At 39.4% G+C, this 26,954-nt stretch overlaps 1 protein-coding gene and 1 pseudogene across 8 annotated transcripts in view; one reads left to right on the top strand and one right to left on the bottom strand.

The window, feature by feature from the left end:
- Nucleotides 1-13,117: 13,117 nt before the first annotated feature.
- On the bottom strand, nucleotides 13,118-23,881 carry LOC123950416 (annotated as a pseudogene).
- Nucleotides 23,882-24,614: 733 nt separating this feature from the next.
- The window catches only part of COBLL1 (cordon-bleu WH2 repeat protein like 1), a 168,473-nt gene continuing 166,133 nt past the window's right edge, over nucleotides 24,615-26,954 (top strand). For 3 of the 8 annotated variants that reach the window (XM_046018449.1, XM_046018448.1, XM_046018447.1), the window contains exons 1-2: nucleotides 24,701-24,984; nucleotides 25,691-25,808. In XM_046018449.1, the coding sequence (XP_045874405.1) occupies nucleotides 24,762-24,984; nucleotides 25,691-25,808 (341 nt within the window). In that variant the 5' untranslated portion in view covers nucleotides 24,701-24,761. Of the gene's footprint in view, nucleotides 24,672-24,700; nucleotides 24,985-25,207; nucleotides 25,229-25,690; nucleotides 25,809-25,874; nucleotides 26,130-26,954 lie in introns of those variants that run through there. The other 5 variants (XM_046018451.1, XM_046018455.1, XM_046018450.1 and 2 more) reach the window with 5 other exon arrangements.

The following is a 26,954-nucleotide window of genomic DNA, read 5'->3' as shown; positions in this document are numbered from 1 at the left end:
ACTTGTGACTTCACACTGACCCTTATAGTACAGAATTTCAACCCTGTACAGGTTTTTTAGTCTACCCTTCTGAGAAAACTTATGTAGACATGAAAAATAAGCTTTTATAACAATGGAAATGTTGGCTCTCAACATAATTAGGAGTGCATCAAATACAAAAATATGTAAGTAGAAAAAAGATATCTACATAGTTTAGTCAACTCTTTTCTCCCGGGATTCCAAGGAAATTCAGGACACACTTTCTTCCATGTTCATCATGCAGTCAACCAACATCCAAAGTACGAACTGATACCCTAAAGTGTTTCCAAATGGAATACCAACCAAATATATCATGTAACTTCAGGTAAAAAGTTTAAATCAGGATATCCCTTAATAAATGTAATATTTCTGAATGAAAATATTTTCTTTGAAATGATGTAAAATACCTTTTTTATTTACTATAAATGTTTATCTGGGAAATACTAGTTCAATGTTATATATAATAAGGTCTCAGCTTGGGGTGCCTGGGTGGATCAGTGGGTTAAAGCCTCTGCCTTCGGCTCAGGTCATGATCCCAGAGTCCTGGGATCTAGACCCACGTCAGGCTCTCTGCTCAGCGGGGAGCCTGCTTCCTCCTCTCTCTCTCTGCCTGCCTCTCTGCCTACTTGTGATCTCTCTCTGTCAAATAAATAAATAAAATCTTTAAAAAAAAAAAATAGGGGCGCCTGGGTGGCTCAGTAGGTTAAGCCTCTGCCTTCAGCTCAGGTCATGATCTCAGGTCCTGGGATTGAGTCCCACATCGGGCTCTCTGTTCAGCGGGGAGCCTGCTTCCTCCTCTCTCTCTGCCTGCCTCTCTGCCTGCTTGTGATCTCTCTCTCTGTCAAATAAATAAATAAAATCTTAAAAAAAAAAATAAGGTCTCAGCTTTTGCACTGATCATATGACAAAAGAATTTAACCTGTCATTTGTTGAATTTAATTGCTACTTTTGAAATAAAAAATGAGTTATATCCTGTTGTTGTTTTTGTTTGTTAGTAACTGACTAAAGGAGTTTCTTGGCTAAGCCAATTAAATTAATGCCATAGTAATTTCTTAAATTATAGATCGGTGTCTAAGACTTACTGGGGAAAATTGATGGTCACGAAGACTTACTGACTAATAAAGACCAACTATTCTATTCATCTTATAAAATCTCTCTCCAGGATAAGACAGGTAAGAACAATTGACATATCATTTGAAAGAATTAATCTAGGTATTCAAGTCATTTAAAATATCATTACTGGTTTTAATGTGTACATTAAAATGAAAGACATTCTGTAAGAAAATTAAAAATAAAGCAAGAAATAGACATATTTTGTTTTTTCCATGTGAAAATTACTAAAAATAGTGTGAAACATTAAAAGAAAATTTTTTTTTAAAATTTTAACTTTAATATCACTACCTAGTGCTTCTAATGATCACATTCCGTACTCAACCACTGATATGGGAGTAACCTTTTCTCTAGTGCCAGCTCTTATTTACCCAATTACGGTTGCTCTTAAATAGCAGTACATCAAGCTTCATAAAAGCATGATCTCTCAGGTTTCTTTAATGTAAAAATGACTATAAGTGAATGTAAATATCAAAGTTATCAATGAATTTACTGATTAGAAAATACTATTGCAAACTTAAGACAAGCAAGGAATAAATTGCCAAGAATCTGATATGATGATTTTTAGGTTCAAATAGAGTACTAATCTAAAATAACCAGTTGAGAGGCGCCTGGGTGGCTCAGTGGGTTAAAGCCCCTGCCTTCCGCTCAGGTCATGATCCCAAGGTCCTGGGATGGAGCTATCGGGCTCTCTGCTCAGCAGGGAGCCTGCTCCCCTTCCTCTCTCTCTGCCTGCCTCTGCCTACTTGTGATCTCTGTCTGACAAATAAATAAATAAAATCTTAAAAAATTAATAATAAAATAAAATGAAATAACCAGTTGATTTAGAGAAATATAATCTTCTACTCTGATTTAACATCACAGAAATTTCCAGAATCGAGAGCAAGGTAATTATTAAGTTACAACAGTGGTTCCTTTAAGATTTTAAAAGTTAATGGCTTAAAAAGAAAAGTTAAGCAATCTTTATGTCAGGGTAAAATTCCAAAGTTATAAATTATCAATCACAATAAAATTATGAAAAGTTAGGTATGAAACTTAAAGTGGATTTAATTTTATTTTTGATGATGTGTCATTTTGAAAAAGCTGAAAACATTACTCTAATATAAATGTAGAGTCAACATGTGCCAAAACTTTAGTTTATTAATTAGGGAAACAGGATGTTAAATCTGGTTCCAGTGGCAAGCATACCCAAAATTACTAGTACTGGTCAAAAAAAAGTGTTCTCTCCAGCAGACATAAAATATTTTCCAGTTCACTTGGACTCACAAATATACAAACACCAAACAAATAATCCCCAAAGATTATTCTTGAAGACAAGAGAAGACTGGTCTCATTTTATCTTGATAGGTAGGTGTAGCAGGAGGTGTTAATTAACCACAAAAACCTTCTTGCTGAGATGAGCTGATCCAGAGCCATGTAGAGTTGAACAACTACCCACGCCAGGAAATTAACTTCTGTGTAAATTTCATAAAGAATCTCAGACTGCATTTTCAATAACCTCTATTATTCCAGATATAGTTTATGAATTGTTCTTATTAGCTGTTTTATTCCAAGACCAAGAAACTAAATCTCAGAAATTCATCTCAACAAAGTTTACCAGTAGAATCTATAAATTTGAGTAGATTCTCCTCTCCCCAAGGTCCCGAAAATACAATGAGATTTCTGGGCTGCCAAGTAGTGACGTTATTTACAGCCTGTAAGCTCTGGAACACATATCAGACCAATTTTCTGGGACTGTTTTATGGGCATTGGGTTCACCTATAAAGTACAACCTTTATTCCTTCATGGTGAGCTTGTCAGAACTGATGAAATGAGATTTAGTCTCCTACAGTATGATACTTCCAGGTATGGTCTTGGTTGCATAAGCAATTTATCTAATTCTGTCCTGGTAAATAGGAGGACAGATTCTGGACTGAACTGGTACAGCTAATTATCATCACCATAAAAAATGCTAAAGACTCAGGAAAGTATTTGTTCCAGAATTCTGAAGCTTCAGGGGGAACAAATTACCATTTAGAAAATGTTTTATTTAAAAAAAAAAAAAAAGATGAAAAGAAAGTGTTTTATTTCAATTTACAAAAGCAGAGTCTACTAAATTGAGGGTTAGGTAGCAATCAAGAAAAAAGAAAAAAGGTTTTCTTATCTACCTAATCAGAAAAAAAGAGCATTAAAAACATTATCAAAATTATATTTTCCTCCTATTTGAGTATTAGAAATTAGTTCAACAGTCCTGCTCTCTTGAGATGTCCTCTTCAGGACTAAAAAGAGTGTTATTAATCCTGACTCAATTTTTAGTATCTGACAGTTGTCTAAGTAGTGACATTTTAAAATTCATATCTTATATCCGTAAGTGTGTATATTGAAATATCAATAGTTAAGGGGCACCTGGGTAGCTCAGCGGGTTGAGCCTCTGCCTTTGGCTCAGGCCATGATCCCAGGGTCTTGGGATCAAGGCCCACATTGGGCTTTCTGCCCAGCAGGAAGCCTGCTTCTCTCTCTCTCTCTCTCTCTGCCTGCCTTTCTGCCTGCTTGTAATCTCTGTCTGTCAAATAAATGAATAAAATCTTTAAAAAAAAGAAATCTTTTTCACAGTTAAGTGGGAACCAGGTCTTTGAGAATCTTCTCTTGAGATAGCCCTCCTTAGTTTCACAACTCTTCCTCCACCTTTGTGTGGCCTTGCGTTCATGGCTACCTCCACCTCCACAGTGGCATATGGGACAAACCCAAAGCCCAGGAGCACTTGGTGTTTGGATCTCTCATTACCACATAGTCTGCAGGCATTCTCCCATTGCTCAGAATGGCTCCTCAGACTCTCATCCGTTGTTTCAAAGCTCAAATCTCTGCTGAAGAGCTTCCACAGCTGTTCAGGCTCTTTGGGAGACTCTAACTTACACATGGCAGTGTTGGGAGAGAAGACTTTAACGATGTTTACTTGGCAGAGTTCATGGGTGGAAAGGAGTAATCTAACGAACATTATCTCCGTCTGAGCTCTTCTTGTTGGCTGTCACCCAGGGCCCACTGTCTGCTCCTAGAGGATGCCTGTATTCCTTCTCACGTAGCCCGCTCCGTCTTGAAACAGCAACCATGAATTGAATCCTTCTCATACTTTATCCCTGGCTTTCCCTTCCAGTACCAGCTAGAAACAATTTTTGCTTTTAAAGAGCACCTGTAATTCCATTAAGTCCAACTAGATAGTCTCTCTATTTTATAGGTTAACTGATTAGTAACCTTAATTACCTCTGCAAAATCCCATTTGTGGTGTAACATAACATAATCACATGGCTCATCACGTTCACAGTCCTGAGGATTAAGAGCAAAAGCTCAAAAGTTAGGGATGTAGCAGCATTTTAGAATTCTGTCTGCCATGTAATCCTTTTTATAAGTCTCTTAGACGTTTGGTCTTTCTAGCCTATAGTTTAGAGCAGAGTCTTCAAAGAAGAAAGAGGAAAGGAGAAGCTGCATGTTGATGATATGACTGAATATTTAAAGTTAATTCATTATAATAACTAACAATATCAGAATAGAAAAGATCCTCTATTGGGCTGTCACTTATAACTATTTTATATGGATTTGACCAATGTTTCTCTTATGAAAAAGAACATATGGACAATGTGGGAATTGACAATTCCACACAGAAATATTCTGAGTGTTACAAATAAATTACTACTTCATGATTTCAGACTCAATATTTAGTATCTACAAATGACTTTTTCAGATTACTTAGAGTCATTAAAAAATGTTAACATGGGAGGGGCGCCTGGGTGGCTGGGTCATTAAGCGTCTGCCTTCGGCTCAGGTCATGATCCCAGAGTACTGGGATTGAGTCCCATGTCAGGCTCTCTGCTCAGCAGGGAGCCTGCTTCTCCTTCTCCCTCTGCCTGCCTGTCTGCCTACTTGTGATCTCTCTCTGTCAAAATCTTTTTTAAAAATGTTATTATGGGAGGGCGCCTGGGTGGCTCAGTGGGTTAAAGCCTCTGCCTTCGGCTCAGGTCATGATCCTGGGGTCCTGGGATCAAGCCCCACATTGGGCTCTCTGCTCCGTGGGGAGCCTGCTTCCTCCTTTCTCTCTGCCTGCCTCTCTGCCTACTTGTGATCTCTCTCTGTCAAATAAATAAATAAAATCTTTAAAAAAAAGTTAATATGGGAAATATTTACATGTTTCACATTATTTTTAAACTTCTCTCAAACATACAGAAGATGCTGGTTTGAACTCCAGCCTCTTCTGCAATCCCCACAAAAGATGTTAAAAGAGAAAAAGCAGTTAAAGGCTACACTTCGTTTTCTTTTTCTTTGAGTTCTTGTTATTGTCACACCAAATCATTATTTCCTTCTGAAAAACCATCCAGGTAATAATACACTCTGTTCTAGAACAGCTTCTTTGTTCACAGATTGAACCGCTGCCCCTCAGAACTCCTAGTTGGTAGTCCTTTATTCTCTTCTTTTCCTTTTTTTGTCTCTCATTTTAAATTCACAATTGTATTATCCCTCCACATCATCCACAGAGCACAACATGCCCTACATTAGAATAGAACAAATACTGCTGTATTATTTTTTAGGCCTCTTAAAAGGCTCAAAATGCCCATATTTATTGAGAGCCCACAAGACAAGAGGTTCTTCAAAAAAGGTGTCATCTTTGTTTTCAAACATGATGCTATTTATTCTTCTCAGTAGGACAGTCATTAATAAATTATTACTCAAACAATGCCAAGGAAATTCTACAGATCCACCTCCAGATTTTTACCCTATATCTTTATGACTATTCTCAAGAATTCACTGTGAAGTTAGAGATTAGAGATCATGAAGCAAAGTGGTCCATGTGATGTAGAATCTGTAGCCTAGTAAAAGCATGCGTGGCATTGGATTTGATCACTGTGTCTCCCAGAAAAGTATATTCTAAACCATTGTACCTATGAGATTTTTTCCAGATTTACACAATATAAACATTAAAAGAGAAAATTTTGTCTTTCATATTGATGTGATAATTCACTATATCAGGGGTTGGCCAACTTTTCTGTAAAGGGACAGATATTGGACGTTTTTTAGGCTTTTGAGTAATACAGTTTCCATCATAGCACCTACTTGATTCTGTTGTCCCATGAACACAGCCACAGAAAATACGCAAACAGGAGTGTAGCTGTGTTCCAAAAAAACATTCTTATGAACACTAAATTTTTAATTATACATAATTTTCACATCTCACGTTACTTTTCTTTTGCTAGTTTTCAGTCTTGATAAAATGTACAAACCATTCTTAGCTTGCAATTGTTAAACCCTGCATTATATCATACATTAGGCAAACTCTAGCATTTCTCAAGCTAGTATCTAGGGGTCTGGAGACAGCTGCTCTAATGGAACACTACAGCCACAAAACTCAACCTTTCCTTAGGGTTGATAAGAATAAACTATAGAAGGTCTGTCATCTCCATTTCTTGGGTCCTTTTCTTACAAGACAAAGTGGTATATGTTAGTAATTGCTAGTTTTATATTTGTTTGTCACTTGCTCCCAACTGTTGTTAACACCTACTATGTACAAATTACTCTGATAGGTATGTTGGGTGCCTGACATTGAGGGTATATATATATCAAAAAAGAAGAAGGGAAGAACAAATAAAGACAAAACGAGACATAATAAACTAAGAGATCATGTAGCTAACAAGAAGGCAAGAGCTCATATATTTGGGGAGGGTGAGTGGATTTTTAAAGGAAGGCTATCAGATGGAGGTACAATTTTGATCTGGCTTCTAGGAGGGGCATAATATCAATATTAAATATTGAAAAAGGACATTCTAATTGTAATTTAGCTAATGAAGTTACATTAAAAGCCCTGTGCACAAGTCCAAATTACCTTTCTTAATACGTGATACTTATCCACTAATATCTATGAACTCAAATACTAAAGTCACAAAGGAAAATACTTTAGACACCCTAAAAGCCCTGAAAGTTTTGTATATTTACAAAAATCACCAGTATTTACTAATTATTTAACCCAGAAAAATCCATCTACCTCTCCATTTAATTCAATCCAGGGTCTAAACCAATGAATTTCCATTTTGTGTCTCTCTGTATAATAGTGCAAATTACAGTGTTTTTGATTTGTGCTGTGAATTTAGTGTGAAAATAGTACTAGCTATATGGAGATGTATGTACCAAACAACAGCAATAAGCTAGGTGCTGTGTAAATAGATAGGATTTTCTCTTTTGTATGTTGTATATTTGCTGTTGTTTTATGCGTTAGATGTTACTCTGTTAAATGCTCACAAAAAACAAACCATGGAGTATGATATCACATTTTTTTTAACTGACTTACAGGAAAATTTCAGAGATACTTAAAAACTGAAGAGAATTTATCTTAAATTATTGTTACAACACATTTACTTCAAAATCCTAGCATTTACTTTAAAAAAATCCCTCTTTACACACATATTTTCAAGATTTGCTTACATTTCTACCTACATTTTTCTCTAAATTAGAGAAGCCAGCTAACCTTTGAATCAAAACCAGTCACCCTCAGTTATCCAGCTGTTAGTAACAATGTTAATTTCCTGTGAGCACTGCATTAGCTGCAAATAATTTCTCATATGATGTACTTTCATTAACATAAAGGTCTGAAAGATTTCCTAATTGCCCTTGTGATTTCTCTTTTCACCCATGAGCTATTTAGAAATGTGTTAAATTTTAAAGTATTTAAGATTTTCTCTAAATACCTTATTGTTACTAATTTTTAGTTTTATTCCATTTCAGTTGGAGAATAAATATACCCTATATAATTTTAGTTCTCTCTCTCTTTTTTTTTTTTTGAAGAATTTGTACATTTATTTGACAGACAGAGATCACAAATAGGCAGAGAAGCAGGCAGAGAGGTTGGGGGGCCAGGCTCCCTGCTGAGCAGAGAGCCTGATGTGGGGCTCGATCTCAGGACTCTGGGATCATGACCTGAGCCGAAGGCGAGGCTTTAACCCACTAAGCCACCCAGGTGCCCCTGATTTTACTTCTCTTAAATATACTGAGTTTTTTACATAGCTCTATGTGTGGTCTATACTGGTGAACATATCATGCAGTTTTAGGATATATTTGGCTATAAATGTTAATTAGGTTTTAATGGTTTACTGTATTGTACAGATCATCTATTTCTTTACTTATATTTTTGCCTAGTTAATTAGAATTATATATATATATATAAAATGCATCTCCCCCATGCCCCCTTTTTTTTGCTCCAGTCAAGTTCTTATAGGTACCATGTTAAAAATAAATAAGTAAGTAAGTAAGTAAATGGAAGAAAGGCAATACAAGAGAACAATAACTAACTTTAGAACTAGTTTATTTCTTATTTTTTATTTTTTTAGAAGGAGTTTAGAATAAAAAGGAAAAAATGATTCATACATTTGATGAAAAGTGGCATTTTGGTTTTGTGGTTTGGTTTTTTGGTAAAGAGCAGGCAGCTGCTGGAGTGTTTCTTAACTAAAAAAACTTCTGTGATCAAAGACATCAAAGATAGCCATCTCTGTTCTCAGCCACAACACTCTCCATCCACAGTCAGCCAAACTGTCAAGTTGAGAGAGGACACTTAGAGAAAGAGGGCGAGGATGGAAACAGTTGTGCAGAATCAGAGGATATGGTACCAACTTCCTCACTCTCTTTTCCCTCTCAAGACTCAATCAAGCCGTGGTTGATCGTCCTTCTCTCTGCCCCGTCAAGAATAAGCACGTTACGTTTGATGCCTCTGTGTGCTTAATTGAAGTTTTGGCCGAATCATCCTTATCCTCATGAGCTACCCCTGTGAGTGATATGGTAGCGGGTTGACAAAGTAATCTTACTGCCCCCTGTATCACTTTTAAATGATTCAGTCTCCTTCAAGTACATGTTCAGTTCTTCAGATTCCTCTCTCTATAATGTGGCCTCTGGGCATATAGGGGACTTAATGTGAATTCATGGAGGAAAGGGATAGTGGAGAGATCCACCTGTGCTATCTTCCGATCTGGCTGGGCCTGGAGGATCCCTGGACTTGTTACCACTAGGATGCAACTGATGCTTACTACATTTGAGTCATCCTCATACACTAATGGTCTTTGTCCTGACCCCGAGTCCGCCTATATTTGCTCCTAGCTTCCTTAACATCTTCTAAAAGTTTCTGGCTAAGGAATATGCAAGAGGGCAGGAGCACTGTATTGAGCTCACTCATCTCTCCATCCTTTTCACCACTGTACCATGTTGCTATGTCACCAAGCTGGCTCTTACTAGAGGCCTCAGGATATAGGGTACATCTTTAGTGTTCTCAGGTTATCTTGTACTTATCTGAGTGTTTCTAGGGAGATGAGGACACACAGATGACCTTCTTCCTCTACTGCTATCAGTTTTCCTTACTCACTCCCCTAGGCTAAAAAGCTGGTTTCTACTTCCCTTTCCTTGGCTAGCACTTCAATTTATTCATAGCCTTTTTCTTCAAGGAACACTTACCTGTTGAGTTAGCATTAATGGCAGGTGCTATGTTTCTCTACTCAGTGGAAGAAACTGTAAGATCTGGGCATATCAGGCATGTGTTCAAAACACAAGCTGCTGCATCGCAAGGATCTGAGGATAACTAACTGTAAAAATGCATTGGTGTTGGGGCGCCTGGGTGGCTCAGTGGGTTAAAGCCTCTGCCTTCGGCTCAGGTCGTGATCTCAGGGTACTGGGATCTAGCCCCACATCGTGCTCTCTGCTCAGCGGGGAGCCTGCTTCCCTTCCTCTCTCTCTGCCTGCCTCTCTGCCTGCTTGTGATCTCTGTCTGTCAAATAAGTAAAATCTTTAAAAAAAAAATGCATTGGTGCATTGTGTCAAATGCAGGATCTTTATTACAGATGTCTAAAATTTTCCAGCCTCTGGAAAATTTATCAGAAATGACATACTCCTGAGCTTGTCTAATCACTTCTGAAAATTAGTAGAAGCAGGTAAAAAGGACATCATTTTACTCTCTCCCAAAAAACCTGCTTTGGCAAGCTAGCAATTTACTTTTGCTCTCTGTTGGGTATATGTGGTGAACCCTCAAAGCTGTGCACTGAGTCTTTGTTCAGTTGCACATTTTTAAAATTAACATTTATAAAATAAACTTGGCCTTTTTAATGTTACACACATCCCACCTTTAAATTCAAAGTTCTTCCTGAGTTTCAAAATTCAAAGTTCTCCCTGAGTTTCAATGTTTCTTTCTTCAGTTTTGTAATCACAAATGCCCCCTTTAGATGGGGTCTGTATTGTCTTTCAGACTGAAAACTCATTTCAGTGACTACAGATTAGGTCTTGCAGATTCCACAGTCAGGAATGTTTGTGCACCTGCATTTTGTCTCTCCAAATTTACATCTATTAAGGGCTCTTTCTTTAACAAAGCCTTCCAGACATTCCCTCCTAGCCAGAACGTCCAGAGCTTGCTTTCTGAGCACCTGTTGCTGGGCTGTCCTTTTCTGTGGGCCTGTCTCATCACACCCAGGGAAGGGAGCAAGCTGCTGTTAAGACAAGACACTTGTTTATTCTTTATATTTTTACTTTGTCAATTCAATAAATGTATGCTGGATCTTATGCCCACTAAACTCTGTGCTAAACACTGGGGATATTGACATCCTTAAGGAGTTCTAAGTAGAGTCAGGAATCTCACAGTTATTTGGTATATTCCATAATTTCTGTCTCAGGAGAGACAAATGAGGGGCAGTAACAGATTAATTAATTAATTTATTTATTTACCATGGCTTAACTAAGAGGTTCTCATATTTTGAAATGAGAGTACTTTACACTTGGGGTGTACACATGGAGGGGCAGGGTGAGAGGAGATGGGAACACTAGGAATCAATATTTTTAACATGTACAGCAAGTGACAATGCTACTTAGCCAGGTGTGAAATCCTCCATCACTGACAAAGATCAAATCCTAGAAATGTCACAGAATTATTAAATTCCATAATAATAGCTTTATCTAAAAGATATTTATCTTTTAATCTCTGCTATTGCAAGATTTTGTTAACATAATTAATGGCCAATGATTAATTAAACATTTTGAATTTACATTTTAAGGACTTTATTTGACAGAGAGAGACACAGCAAGAGAGGCAACAAAAGCAAGGGGAGTGGGAGAGGGAGAAGCAGGCTTCCCCCTGAGCAGGGAACCTGATACGGGAGACTCTATCCCAGGACCCTGGGATTATGACCTGAGCCAAAGGCAGACGCTTAACCACTGAGCCACCCAGGTGCCCCTGAAATTACATTTTAAATATTGGGTCTTCCCTCCACTGTCCTTTGAGTCTCCTTTAGTATATAAATATCCTTTTTGGAACTTCCCTTGTCTTTTTACTTCCCCAGACCCCAAAGTATGTAATTGGTTGCTCCTCACAATCCTTGGATAGGAGCTCTTTCTGCCCATAGGTCCTGTCCCTGTGCTTTAATAGAATTCTTTCCTGGCATCAGTTTCAGACCTCACCAACATTCCAAACACATCAATAATTACAACTTTTTTAATAGATTGAACAAATAGGGTATTATCCACTTTATGTCAACAATTTTGAAAACTTATACAAAATGATTATTAAATTAGGAATTTATATGAAAAGGATAAATTTACTCAAGGAGAAATGAAGAAGCTTAAGATCTTTGGGCCACAGTGACCTCACAAGACAAGGTCAACTCAAGAGTCCCTGGCCTCAGTATCAAGGAAGCCCCCTAAGTTATATACCCTGTCTTTAACTGAATGTGTTAGTGCTGAAGTCTTGGATTTAAGTTACTGACAAAAATGAATACAGGTAACTTGTGGTAATAAAAATATATTATAAAATAAGTCATAATCCAAAACACCAAGTTTAGGTCTGAATTGGGCCATAAGATGATACTAAATCTAATTTTTACTTTTTCTTAGCTAAGATTCTACTTAAAAATGACTTGAGTTATTGACTAGAAGTATCCAGAAACAAGCTTTGAGGAATAGCTACTATTCAGCTCTGGTTAACAGGGGCGACCAAATGAGTTTCTTACATTTTTAGCAAAAATTTAAAAAGAAACTCTGATTTGTAAATGTAAGCCCCTTTTTTAAATTCTTAGGAAAAAAAATAATTCAGAGTTTGGTAACTAGAATCAATAGATTCAAAGCTTTCCTTTTTAAACAGTTACGTTATTTCCAGTTTCTTATGAAATTATGGTTATGAAATATAGTTATTTTCTTTCCTAAAACATGCTACTATAGGGGTGCCTGGGTGACTGTTAGTTAAGCCTCTGCCTTTGGCACCTGTTGTGGTCCCTGAGGCTCTAGGGATTGAGCCTAGCATGGAGCTCCTCGCTCAGCAGGAAGCCTACTTCTCCCTTTCCTTCTAGCACTCCCCTTGCTTGTGCTCTCCTGCTCTCTGCCAAAATAAAATAAAATAAAATAAAATAAAATAAAATAAAATAAAATAAAATAAAATAAAATAAAATAAAATAAAATAAAATATGCTACTATATAACAATCCTTTGTAGGAATGTCTGTAAACTCCTTAATTGTTCAGATTCTGTTCCTGCCTCAGTATTTAGTTAGCTATATGTGTTTTGAAAAGAATTATGATACCTTTAGGGTAGGATTGCCAGATAAAATACAGGATGCCAGTTCAAGTTGATTTTCAGAAATAAACAACAAATAACTATTTTGCATAATTAAATATTGCATGGGACATACTTAGGCCAAAAGTTATTCATTGTTACCTGAAATTCAAATTTAACTTGGCATCCTGATTTTTTTGTTTTTGTTTTCATTTTTTTGAGGACATAAACCAACTTTATTGTCCATCATTATGTTATACAAACATCTAGGAATAACAGATTTGTAGAGAAGAAATAAATGAAGAGTAAATAAGAGGACAATGCAAATTGTTTAAACTTGGATTATTTTCCAGGATGTTAGGCTGAAAACCATCTCAAAGCATGGGTTTGACTGGCTTCAGAGTAGGACGGTTCCCTGGGCAAGGCCTGCCATGAATTTAAGATGTTCAATGTCTTTGTCTGCTCTACTGACTCTTGACAAAACTTTTGAGATCTATGAGAAAAGTAATGTATTCCTGGTGCTCCAGGGCTGTGCAGAGGTCCACTAATTCAACTACAAAAGTGTTATCCGCCCCTCAGTCTGCCAAGAAATCCACCAGGTGGTCATATAAGGTACAGGCCATGGAATTGGTGTTCAATGCCCTTTCACAAAGACTTGCCAATGGACTGAAAGCTCATTTCCCCGATGGAGAAAATGTCGCTCTTGTCCTTCTCTTTTTGCCCAACCTCATCTTCTAGGCTCCTCCTCCCCATCAAATGTTGGTAGGATGCTATTACGAATGTTGAAAGTGGCAGTGATCTTTTCTCTAGCAACTTTCCTCAATAGTTTGGCTTCTGTTCCATTCATTTCCAGCTACCAACCTCCAGACATCTGGGGAAGGGACTTAATGCTCTGTATCTTCTTTTCCTCTTTAATTTCATCATTCAGGGATTCAACAGAAGTTTTATCCTCCTGGGTTGTGCAGAGCGTTGCAGCTGCAGCAGGCTTACGTGTACATGGAGTAATCCAAAGGTCTGCACGCATGGCTGGGGTGGCAGGGTGCATCTGGCACCGAGTCCAGCCTCACCCAAACCCAGCCTGCGGGGCACGGGGCACCACAGAGGCAGCATCCCAGCAGGGGACAAGTACAGGCATGAAGCACGACCCAGGCTGAAGATCCCGACCCCCTTCCCCGGGGAAGTTCTGCCCCTAGGCATCCTGTATTTTTATTTACTAAATCTGACAACCCTATTTTTAAAAAGATTTTATTTATTTGAAAGTGAGAGATAGTGAGAGAGAGCACGAGTGGGTTGGGAAGGGTATAGGGAGAGGGAAAAGCAGGCTTCCCACTGAGCAGGGGGTCAATACGGACTTGATCCCTGGGATCATCACCTGAACCAAAGGCAGGCGGTTAATGACAACTGAGCCACCCAGGCCCAATGACAATTCTATTTATAAGTCTCTGTTTTCCAATAAATGTAAGAGATGGTTCTTTCTCAGATTTAACATTTTACAATTCCCATCTGTGACACCTTTTTTATATGTATAATTATTTGTTACTTATTCGTAATTCAAACCTTCCAACTCTATAGAATATCATACCAATTTATCACTGTCTTATTGATGAAGAAACTAAGTTATGAAATTATTTTCCAAATTTTCCTTCAGATATGGGATTATGAATTCCCACTAATAAAACTGTAACTGTAAAGTGGCTAGCCTCACTGGATTGCCTTGATGTTCAAGTTTAAAGACATGCTAATGCTGAAATAACTAGGTATATTTATTGTTTTTTTGTTAGACTTCTACAGCCAATGTCATTTAAAGCACAGAACTCATAAATGGAAGGATAGCATTCTGAAACTACAGTTAGTATGTTCTACCAACTCACTTTTTAAAATTCTTCAACTTCCTCTAACATCATAAAGAAAAGAAAAGGTGAGATATTTCAGAAAGCATTGGAAGGAAGCTCTTGGGTGTTGAAATAGTGCTAGCAATATCTCAGCTTGTTGTATAGCATCGACAGGTAGCAAAATTTATAGCATGCACAAGAATCATGCCTGGGGCTATGAGGCAATTCTTAATCCAAACCAAAATATATAGAAAGTAGTTTCATATTTGCCTGACGTAAAACTGTGTTTTAGTAACATTCCACACAAAGGTCACTGATTGTCATAAATAGTTCCCACGCAGTCAGGAAATTCAGAGGTTAAAAATGATATGGTTGTATATCATTCCTTTCACACCCTCAGAAAGAACATCTTTTTTTTTTAAATTTTATTTATTTATTTGACAGAGAGATCACAGTAGGCAAAGAGAGAGAAGGGGAAGCAGGTTCTCCGCTGAGCAGAGAACCCAACGAGGGCCTTGATCCCAGGACCCTGAGATCATGACCTGAGCTGAAGACAGGGGCTTTAACCCATGGAGCCACCCAGGCGCCCCAGAAAGAACATCTTAATTCCATTTTTATTTTTTTATTCCAAAGATAACTATATATTTACTTAGTACATTCCCAGATCTCCGTATGAGAATATTTGTTCTTGTTGACCAAAGTTATCCACCTTATATATTACAATAGAAAACTGTAAAGAATTAGAAAATATATACTAACTGAATTTATACAGTAGCTCCTATAAATAATCATACAAAAACAACCAAAGAGGGGTGCCTGGGTGACTCAGTGGGTTGAAGCCTCTGCCTTCGGCTTGGGTCATGGTCCCAGGGTCCTGGGATCGAGCCCCACATCGGGCTCTCTGCTCGACGGGGAGCCTGCTTCCTCCTCTCTCTCTGCCTGCCTAGTTGTGATTTCTCTCTGTCAGATAAATAAAATATTAAAAAAAAAAAACAACCAAAGAAAATTACCTTATGCAAATAATCTTCTACCTAAGTATATTGTGATGCCTGATAAATGTAATATACCCAGAAGAAAATACATTAGTCAGCAGTGATCTGCATAGCAACTTCTCCTACCATTTCTTTTTTTGAGTGCTTTTTTTTTTTTAAATTTTATTTATTCCACAGAATGAGATAGCAGGAGAGCAGAAGCACTGGGAGCACCAGAAGCAGGTCCCTCTCCAAGCAGGGAGCCTGATAAGGGGCTCAATCCCAGGACCCTGGGATCATGACCCAAGCCAAAGGCAGTCCCTTAACCAACTGAACCACCCAGGCACCCCTGAGTACTTTTTTTTTTTTTTAAGATTTATTTATTTGATACAGAGAAAGAGAGAGAGAGATCACAAGTACTCAAGAGAGGCAGGCAGAGAGAGGGGGAAGCAGGCTCCCTGCTGAGCAGAAAGCCCAATGCAGGGTTCAATCCCAGGACCCTGAGATCATGACCTGAGCCAAAGGCAGAGGCTTAACCCACTGAGCCACCCAGGTGCCCCACCCCTGAATACATTTTTAATTCAGACTTAGACTTGTATGGTCAAGCTGCTTGAGTACCCTCAATGTGCTGGACATTCTGTTCAGTCTGTTAATGAATAGGTATTATTGGGGCACCTGGGTGGCTCAGTGGGTTAAAGCCTCTGCCTTTGGCTCAGGTCATGATCCCAAGGTCCTGGGATCGAGCCCCACATTGGGCTCTCTGCTCGGTGGGGAGCCTGCTTCCCTCCTCTCTCTGCCTGCCTCTCTGCCTACTTGTGATCTCTGTCAAATAAATAAATAAAATCTTTAAAAGAAAAATGAATAGGTATTATTTTCCCCATTTACATATAAAAAAGACTCAAAGTTGATACACTCACATATATACAGTTTATAATTCCACCCTTTTCTGCTTTCCTATCACATTTTCCCACTTCAACCACATTCATCAGGGCAAAATAGTTTAAAAATAGCCAGTAATTAAAGATCAAAATTGGAAAATAAAACCCAACTCTATACCTAATATGTGCTAGATACATGAACTTCTATTACTTTACCTGGACTTTTACTAGTGTACTCTTTCCATCATACTACTCATATTCCAAATATATAGTTTGTGAGTTATTTATCTTGACTGGCTGCCTTTGATATTCTCAGGTGAATTTTTTTTTCTTGTCAGTAGAGGGAAATATACAGTGTAATTGATTTAGGTCAAGGGTGACTCACTCCAGAAAGCATCTGAATTTCAGATCATCTTTAAGTTTCTGTGTTTTGCTTTTCTAACCCTCATATTTCTTGGATGAAACTGGAAACATCCACAGTCTCAAAGTCTCCCCAAGCTAAAGTAGATCCTTTGGGACAAGCAGGTTTAGGTAGCCAGTATGGTTTTTTTTTTTTTTTTTTAAAGATTTTATTTATTTATTTGACAGAGTGAGTGAGAGAGTACAAGCAGAGGGAGCAGTAGAAGGAGAGGGAGAAGCTATTCTCCTCCTTCTACTGCTCCCCCTGCTTATGTTCTCTCTGCTTGGCAGGGAGCCAGATTCGGGGCTCTAGATCCCAGAACCCTGGGGTCATGACCTGAGCCAAAGGCAGATGCTTGGCCAACTGAGCCACCCAGGTTCCCCTAGCCAGTACTTTTGACCTAGAATTCAGAGATGGGAAATGATATTCAACATGATATTTATATAATAATATTAATTTTCTATGGACTAACCTCTTATACTTGCAGCAAGGTAATTGTAATGTTACTAAAAAAAATAACTTTTGCTTCTCATTTTGCCATTTCCCTAGTTTTGAGTCCTCAGGCAAGTCATTTGTTTCAATTTATAGAACTGTAATATAGGGATATGAGTGTTTATCTCTGCAAACTCTTAAAGGACTCAAACTATACTCAGTGAATGAAAGTACTTTACAAGGTGTTATAATGTGAAGTTTTGTTATTAATAGTCTTTATACATAAATTCAATAGCTTTTAATGCAATGAGCTTGATTACTCAACACAGATGGAGGGAAAAAGAACTGAACTCATGGGGAACCTGTGAGGCTCAGTGGTTTGAGCCTCTGCCTTTGGCTCAGGTCATGATCTCAGGGTCCTGGGATCGAGCCCCACGTCGGGCTCTCTGCTCAGTGGGGAGCCTGTTTCTCCCTCTCTCTCTCTGCCTGCCTCTCTGCCTGCCTCTCTGCCTACTTGTGACCTCTCTCTGTCAAATAAATAAATAAAATCTTAAAAAAAAAAAAAAGAACTGAAACTCATTATTGAGATAAGGAGATTGAAGATTCAATAGTTTAATGACTTGACCAAGGTCATCACAAGCACAGAAAGGCAGACTTTCCCAACGTGAAGCAAGAACATTCCGCTTTACAGACTAGGCCTTAACCAAGACATAGGTGGCTCCCATTCTTTAAGAAAGGGGTTTCTGTCACCCTTATCGGATGTTTATATCACCTTCACTGAATGCTTATTCTTTCCCAGGAACAGTAATTCTCCTAATGTTACCCAGATAGTGAGTAGCCAAGACAGGGATGTGAACCCAAATCTGTCTGGCTCCAAAGTCTGAGCTCTTAACTGCTGTGGTAGTTAGTTAACCACACACATGCTCAGCCTCCCAAGAGAAAAAGCAGTTGTTGGATGAGGAGCCTTGGCATAATACATTATGCTGAGACCTGTTATATTTTATGTTTGGAAAGCCAGAGTCAGTGGCTGCCTCAGTCAAAGTTGTACATTTTGAGATATAAGGACACTGGCAAGTAATTAAGGGCTTACAAATCTCCTTAAGGGAGAAAAGTAGTGCCCATCTACAGTTACAATTCAATAGGCAATATTAAGATATAATTTAAGTTCACTTTTTGGTCATTAGCCTGTTTTTGTTTTGGTTTCTTAAGAAAACAGAGAAAACACCCGTATGAGAATGGTGTTTAAATTGTAAATCACAAGGTTAATTTTAACAGAGCTGATATTTTTTTGGAAATTTTTCTTTTTCCAATTTAAAAATTTAAATTCAATTAACATATAATGTATTATTGGTTTCTGAAGTAGGGGTCAGTGATTCATCATCAGTCGTATATGATATACCCAGTGCTCATTACCTCACGTGCCCCCTTTAATGTCTACCACCCAGCTACCCAACCCCCTACCAGCCTCCCCCACAGCAATCCTCAGTCTGCTTTCTATGATTAAAAGTCTCGTGTCTTGTCTCCCTGATTTCTTCTTGTTTTATTTTTTATTTTTTCCTCTCTTCTCCTATGATCCTGTTTTGTTTCTTAAATTCCATATATGAGTGAGATCATATGATAATTGTCTTTCAAACAGTGCTGATACTTCAATGACATAAAAGGGCTCACTGTTTTCCAATGAGTTAGATAATTACTGCCAACCAATAACAGATTTATAGAATCTAGGAACAGAAATTCATTGTGACAAAAAGACATATTAAAAGGGGAGTAAGAAAATGGATTTTAGACAATTTGGTGTTGATATATCAGAATCTGTAGCTTGGAATTTGAATGGGCACTGAAAACTCAGCCCTCCTGCATGCCTATAGTACTTAATATTTTACATGTCTGCATGCCCATGCATGTTTCCAGAGGCCTCACCTCTATCCTGGAATGTATGCATGTTAATAAGAGTCTTTGCTTAGAAATGTATGTGATAATATAGAAATACAGTGCCATTTATAAGAGCCATTGCATACTAAACTCAGACATTTCTTCTTTTGATAATTAGGGTTGAAAAAAATGTTTAATTTTATCAATTGGAAGAGAGATAGGGATCCTTCAAATGACTAATGACCAATTTTTTTTTTTAGATTTTCACTTGATTGAGTCTCACAAAAATATTATTGATAAACCCAGTGGTCTATCAGCCCCTCCAGGGCAGAGGCAGTATCTTTGCCATCTTTGTTTCTCAAACCCAGTGTTAGGTATTATAGATATTCAAGAAATGCTCCCTTTATTCAAAATTTAATTCATAAATATATAATCTACTTGGAAATTCTATGCAAAGAAAATATACAGGGATTTTCTAAGTTTTGAAATATAAAATATAAGTTAAAAACTCATTGAAATGGACAGAAATCATATTTATTTTGGTACTTCAATTTCTATTAAATTTTTATTATTTTTTAATTTTGGTTACTTTTAATCTCTAGAATGCTTGCATAGAAATGACCCCCCAAAAGATAAATGGGGGACGCCTGGGTGGCTCAGTGGATTAAGCCTCTGCCTTTGGCTCAGGTCATGATCTCAGGGTCCTGGGATCGAGCCCCGCATGTCCCATGGGCTCTCTGCTCAGCAGGGAGCCTGCTTCCCCCTCTCTCTCTGCCTACCTCCTCTCTGCCTGCCTCCTCTCTGCCTACTTGTGATTTCTCTCACTGTCAAATAAATAAAATCTTAAAAAAAATGATCAATGGTATAATGCGATAATAAAATGTAATTCCAAACATAAGGTCATGAAAAGCACAATTTAAATTTTATTCTATAAATAGTATTGTTCCTATTTTCTTCAAACTCTGATACAAGTAAATGTTAAACTTCATAGAAGAAAAGTGGATTTACTGATATTTTAGAAATATTATAACCAAATATGACTTCTTCTAGTAGTATTTTAAAAACCATAAAAAATATAACATCCTCCACACTCAAGTACCCTCATACATGTGAGCTATAAAAATTAAAGAGGAAATATGTATTAAACACTTAAAAATATAATCATTATACTACCATTTCATTTGAGTGTGTTACTTATTTCACATAGTATACATTTTATGAGCATTCTTTAATACAAAAATGGCTATAATTAGTTATATTAGCCGTGGTTATTAAAAACTACATAAATAATACAACCTTTAGTTGTTGCATTTGCTTTTAGTTTTTTTTTTTTTAAGTAAGTCCTACACCCAGTGTGGGGTTTGAACTCATGACCCTGAGATGAAGAGTTGCATGCTCCAGAGACTGAGCCAGCCAGGTGCCCCTGTTTTCGCTTTTAAATAAATATAATTAACATTTGGTCTGGAAGTAATTTCAATGGACAAAACTAATCTGTAAGTTTTATCATAATTATATACATTAGACATTACACAAACACACATTTAAAAATTTAATCATTTTTCACAAATTCCTTCAAGTGTATTTCTGTCTTCAGTGCAAAGAGCGTCCCTTCCCCACCTTCCCCCATACTCTCTCTTTCAAGTAAAGAAACAAAATCTTAAAAAAAAAAATCTATCTATCTATCTATCTATCTATCTATATATATCTGCTGAATTTATTTTCACTTACAAAACAGTTACTGGGCAGTTTGAAAGTGAAAGGCATTAAAATAAGATGAGAAATAAGAGAGGAAGAAAAGCAGTATGCCAATGATAAAAATAGAGACAGTAGTGACTAAGTAGAAAACCTGTCTAAGAATCCTGGCTGCGAGAGGACAAAAAGGATTTGGGTACTTTAGAATAAAGGATAAAGCTCTTTGGAGTATTTATATTGAAGACACTGACTTCTAACAACACTTTCTATGTTTTATATCATGTGGGAGTATTCTGTAAATTATAAGAACACCATAAGAAGACAAAATGATAATAAACTATTATGTATATATTCCAGACTTGGGAATAAAGCCGTAAGCCTGACTTTTAGATTCCTGTTGTCATCAATAAACTCTAATAAAGACCTTAATAATAATAATAAAGGCATACTTGACTGAGATTAAGGGGCTTCTATGAAGTGCAAAGTCTAAGAGTTTCATTAAAATTGAATACTACCTTGCAACATCTCTGATCTTGCTATATAAAACCTCTCACACACATACACATACACAATCTAGGAAGACATAAGCACTTTCTTTAGGCTATACAATGCTAAAGTGAAATACATATGGAGATAGATCACCTCTTAAGTATGATTTTTTTGTTTTACTTTTTTTTTTAATTTTTAAAAATTTATTTGAGAGAGTCAGTGAGGGAGAGCATGTGAGGGAAGAGGTCAGAGGGAGAAGCAGACTCCACATGGAGCCGGGAACCCATTGTGGGATTCGAGGGAGGATTTGATCCCGGGTGTCTGGGATCATGACCTGAGTCAAAGGCCGTCGCTCAACCAACTGAGCCACCCAGGCGCCCTGATTTTTTGTTTTAAATAAATCTATTCTGTGGTGCTTATATTTGAATAAAAACATAAATATTAAAAAGTTTTTCATTGTACCAAATAATTTACAAAATATTTAGACAAACTCCAATTCTATTTCTCCAATAACTTTTGCATTGCCCACTTCATATGGTATCTGTTTTTTATATAAGCACATACACATTTATTATGTATGTAAACCTTTTTCTCTTTTAATATTCTCCAAGCAGAAACCTAGAACGTAAACTATCATTTGAAGAGATATATAGCTAAATGGATCTTCTTTCTACCTGGTGATTTTGAAACTAACTCCATCAGGTAGATGTAAATAAGTCTCTCCCAAAAGGAACAAATTCAGTATCCGCTCCATTTTAAATGACCTACCAGTTGTTTTTTTTTTTTTTTTTTAAGATTGTTATTTATTTATTTATTTGCCAGAGAGGGAGGGAATCAAAAAGGGGGAGTGGAAGAGGGAGAAGCAGGCTTCATGCTGAGCAGTCATACCTGAGCTGAAGACAGATGTTTAAGGACTCAGCCACCCAGGGACCCCTACCTGTTCTTTTAAATTGAAAAGGCCTGTCCTGAGTTAAGTTCCCACTTGCCTCTTAAAATTCCCCTGAGGAATGGAGTCTTAAAGTATTTCTTCTCTCCTTCACTCATTCCACAGACATTTGCAAATAGCATTCAGTGTTCTGGGCAATTCTTTCAGGACACAAAGGATGAGACATGGATCCTCAAGTTCACTCCACCACACGCCCTATTACTATGTAACTGAAAACTGAAAATACCATGGGGCCCTGGACCTACCCAACAGAATTTACTGGGGCTAAGAAAGGGAAGGGCTAATACTACCTACGTAGTCAGGAAGGTCTTTCAGAAGAGAAAATACCCAAGTACATGCATTAAAAATGGTTGGATGGACTTGAAGGGAGATTTCCAGAGAGAAATTGACCAAAATCTTGGAAATTGGGTAATTTTGCAATAGTTCAGCATAACCAGAGGGAAGGATTGAGAGCAGGTAGTTTATAGCAACTGTGATTACTGTTTTGCTAATGAATTATGTATGTAACTAGCAGACTCTAGGAGATAGAGGTTAGTACCATATGAGAAGAACATCAGGTCTAGGCTATTAGTGATTTGGAAAGTTGTCAATCATTGGCCTATAGGATTCTTCAGCCCTTCCATCTTAATACTCACTTCATGATTGCAGTAGCTAGAAAAGAGAACATGGAGTCAAGCACTGGCTCTTCAGTGATTCCACCAGGAAATGAAACGTTTCATGTCTGTTCACATTTACTTACTAAAACAAATTTTATCGCTATATCTATTTTCAATGAGGTTGAGAGTGTAATCTTCCCCCTACACCTAAAACTAGGACAGGAAAAATTGGTGATCACTGAAAATGCTTTCGGCAATTATGAAATGTTATGAAAATGTTTGATGTTTCAGTTTAGACTACTGTAGTCAATATTTATTAGCATGTCATAAATTAATATGGAAACTAATTAAAATGTAATCTTGATTTATTACTGAAAGTCAATAGACTTCAGTTTCACTGTTACTCGTTACTCAATACTTGTATTACTGTCTGTGCAAGCAACTGTAAGTCATTTAGAGGCAAGATTAACTAAAAAAATTTTTTTTAAAGATTTTATTTTTATTTATTTGACAGACAGAGGTTACAAGTAGGCAAGAGAGGCAGGGAGGGAGAGAGAGGAGGAAGCAGGCTCTCCGCGGAGCAGAGAGTCCGATGTGGGGCTCGATCCCAGGACCCTGGGATCAGGACCTGAGCCGAAAGCAGAGGCTTTAACCCACTGAGCCACCCTGGTGCCCCAACTCATAAAATTGTTTAATCTTAGTTATTTAGAGATGAAAAGCCAGACACATTTAATTTAATTGATTTGATTAATATTTAAATCAGGTAAAATATTAAATGAAACTTTTCTGATATGGTTTCAATATCGAAATAAGCCACTTTCCCCCCTTTTCATATGTAAAGATACATTGAAAAGAATGTATTATGCACAGAAAGGAGTACATAGTAATGACTGCCCATAACAGATGGCATATTGCTAGGTATTTAGTATGTTAGTTTCAGCTAACATTTAGTATGCTAGTTGATTGCTACAGTGCTTAAATATTAAAGAGCATTAAGTCAAGACTTGGTTTTACATATCAGTTTTACTACCTGTCAAACGTTATCTTATCACTAGGGTGAAGTGGTTAACACAGATTGGTTACCTGATGCTAGTATGACAGCAGAGGCCTCCTTTACCATGCTTTCACCTAGTCTCTGCAAAAGTTTATTGAAATATTTTTATTCTTAAATTGTAGTTTAGGGTTAATTTCTTAATTTCACGTTATTTTTCTGAAAGTGTTCTTATTTAAGAACACTATAAGATAAAATGATAGCAGACTTATGTATTCCAGGCTTCGGAATAAAGCCATAAGCCTGACTTTTTAAGCTCTCTGTTGTCATCAATAAACTCTAAAAAAGACCATGTAATAATAAAGACATGCTGGTCTGAGACAAGCTTTTGGGCCCGTCAAAAATGGCTTGCACCTTTCAGCTGGCATTTATACTATACAAGATATGCAAATATACCTGTTTGTCAGGTGTAAAGAACCATCTACAGAGCATGTGCTTGGGAACCAAAATGGACGAACAAGCACCCAGCTGTGTGATTCTTTTATTCCTGTAAAATTTCCAAGAGGTGAATAAAATCTACCATTTGTTCTTAGTTAATAGGTTATCATCAGACATTTTTTTCCAGTCCTCATGTCACAGCTGTTATATGCTTAAAAAGAACGAAAGAAATATGCCTCTGAAGACAGGGCAAGCTTAAACCTGACACCGATTAGAAAAATCAGTGTCACAGGTGCGCTTTTAACCGAATAGCAGCAACCTTAGAGGTCAAGTTGGGGGGAGGAAAAACAAAACAAAACAAACCGCCCAGGATGGGGAAGGTCGAACCACGTGGAGAGTAAGCTGCAGGCCCCGCTCTGCGAGTTTTCTCTCCGTACTTCCGCGGCAGCCCGGGTCCTCCCCGCTGGTTCTCGCAGGGCAGGTACCCTCCTTTCCTCTCCCCACCTGTTCGGCTACCGCGCGCCCGGCTTCCCGAAGCGACGCCCTAGCGATGGGAATGGGAACTCTCTGAATGGGAGTTTCCTTTCCGTTCGGCTCCCCTAGCCGGACCCCAAAGACCCGAAATCGGGTGGGAGGGAAATTCCTACTCGGTCCTCGCCCACCCCCGCCCGTTTCTGGCTCTGGCTCACTGCCTCTCTCGCTCCGATGCCGCCGAGGCTCGTCGGCACTTCTGGGTGGCCGACCGGAGGCGGTGGCGGCGAGCTCCGGGGCTCTGGGCTGGGAAATGGGGCAGGGTGAGTAAGCCGCCTTGGGAAAGGCCCTGCGGCGCCCCGAGAGGGCCAGCCACCCCGCCCGCAGGGCAGGGGGAGGCGCTGCCTGCGCCGGGCCCGCGCTGTGCTGAGCCCGGGAGAGGCTGCGGCGCTCTCCTCCTTCAAGTCCCGGCTTGAGACCAACTACGAGCGCGCGGTCCGGGGGAGGGAGGAGTGGGAGAGGAAGCCGCGGGAAAGAACAGGGGAGCCACTGTCTCCTGAAAAGAAAGTAGGAGCCCTGGGTGGGAAAAGAGGAACTAGCCCTCCTAACTTTTCTTCGCGAAAAGTTTTCTCGGGGTGTTTTGTTTGTGCAAACTCGGCCGGGGGAGACCGGAGACGCGCTGCCGGCGTGGCGGCGGTGCCTCGGATCCTAGCTTCTTGCCCCGCTCCTCCTCCTTCCAGCCTGCGGAGCTCCTCTCCCGCCCCGAGAGGCGCCAAATGGCTACCCAGTAAGCCCCACGGGGCGGGGGCTGCAGCGCCGCCTTCCGCCCCCGAAGCTGCCGGCGGCCGCTAGGACCTGAGGCGGCGGCGCCCGCGGGCTGGGAGCCTCGGCCCGCAGGTGGAAGCGCACCCGGAGGCGGACCGGCCCGGGGCTGGGGGGCTCGGGCGGGCTTTTGACGCGCGGCCCGCCCCGCTCAGGCCTTTGGTAGGCGCGCGGCCCGCCCTGACCAGCCGGCCTCTCCCACTCTAGTAGTGACACGCCGCCTCGGAGCTGGAGCCCGCGCCGCGCCCCGCAGGGCGATGGACAGCCGAACCCCGCGAGCGCAGAGCGCCCTGGCTGCGCCCACGCCTCCCGCGGCCCCAACAGGGTAAGTCCAGAGCGCTGCGCGGAAGTTCTTGGGGAGGGCGAGGGCAGCAAGGCCGCAGCGCGTTTACCTGGCTGGCAACTCGCTGCCTGACTCACTGGCTGCTGGAGAGGCAGCGGAGGAGCCTGCTTCCTCCCGGACTCCTTGGAGGCCGCCCGGGCGCGGGGGCGGAGGGCTATGGTAGTTTTGATTGCTTTTCTACTGGGGCTGGTCGGAGCTGCTGAAGGGCAGCTGAATGCCAGGAATTGGGTGAGGAGTCCTGGAGCAGAAACTGTAACAAAGAGCCCCTTGTTTGGTGCCCTGGGAGCGCGGCGGACGATACCTGTAAGTGAGCTCTTGGGAAGGGGGTAAAAAGTTTCTTTGGCCAAGGGCTGAGGCCCAGGCAGGTGAGCAGTGTCAAAGTGACTGTAAGGAAGGGGTTTTTCTGCGAGCGGTGGAGGGCCACGGAAGGGTGTACCAGCTGTCAGCCTGCATGACAGTTCCGGGCCCCGGCAGGGTGAGCGCCTCCGATTGGGGGTGTGTTTGTGCCTGTGGCCAATTGCTGGTGCCAAAGCGTAGCGCAAAGTCAGACTGCAAACAACGATACTTTTCTTTGTGTCCTCACGTGTTTGAAGAGAGATTGGAGGGGAAGGGGCTGTCACATGGTGAGTTAATATTAAATGAAGCATGTCTTCCTGCCAGATATGCTAATCATCACCTTGCTAAACGTTTGGGTAAACAGTAATGAGAACAGGTAGTTCTGCAAGAGATGAGGAGAACCTGAAAATAACCTTCGTCTTGGTAAACAGTGAAGGCTGAACATGGGCACTCTTTGAGCTTCTGAAGTGGGAACCCCTTTGATGTAATATAACTTTTCCTACATATAGTCCCCCAACTCAGTTTCTTTTGTGATAGTTAATCTGAAGGCTCTAATGCTCTAAAGAGAACACAAACATTCCAGAAAAGAAACGTTAAGGAAAAATGGACTTTGTAACTAATGAATGAGTGTTGTGCAGTTTCCCTGATTTAAGAGTAGAGAAGTCATTTTTCCCTGGAACATGACAGGCGTTTCCTTAGAAGCAAGTCACAGCATGTTTATTCATCAGAGACCATGCGAACATTGGCAGTTGTCTAGAGGAAACATGGAAAAGTCTCAAAGCAACATGACTA

This window comes from Meles meles, chromosome 9 (assembly GCF_922984935.1).
Source record: "Meles meles chromosome 9, mMelMel3.1 paternal haplotype, whole genome shotgun sequence".
NCBI lineage: Eukaryota > Metazoa > Chordata > Mammalia > Carnivora > Mustelidae > Meles > Meles meles.
This window is presented reverse-complemented; position numbering and strand designations above follow the sequence as displayed.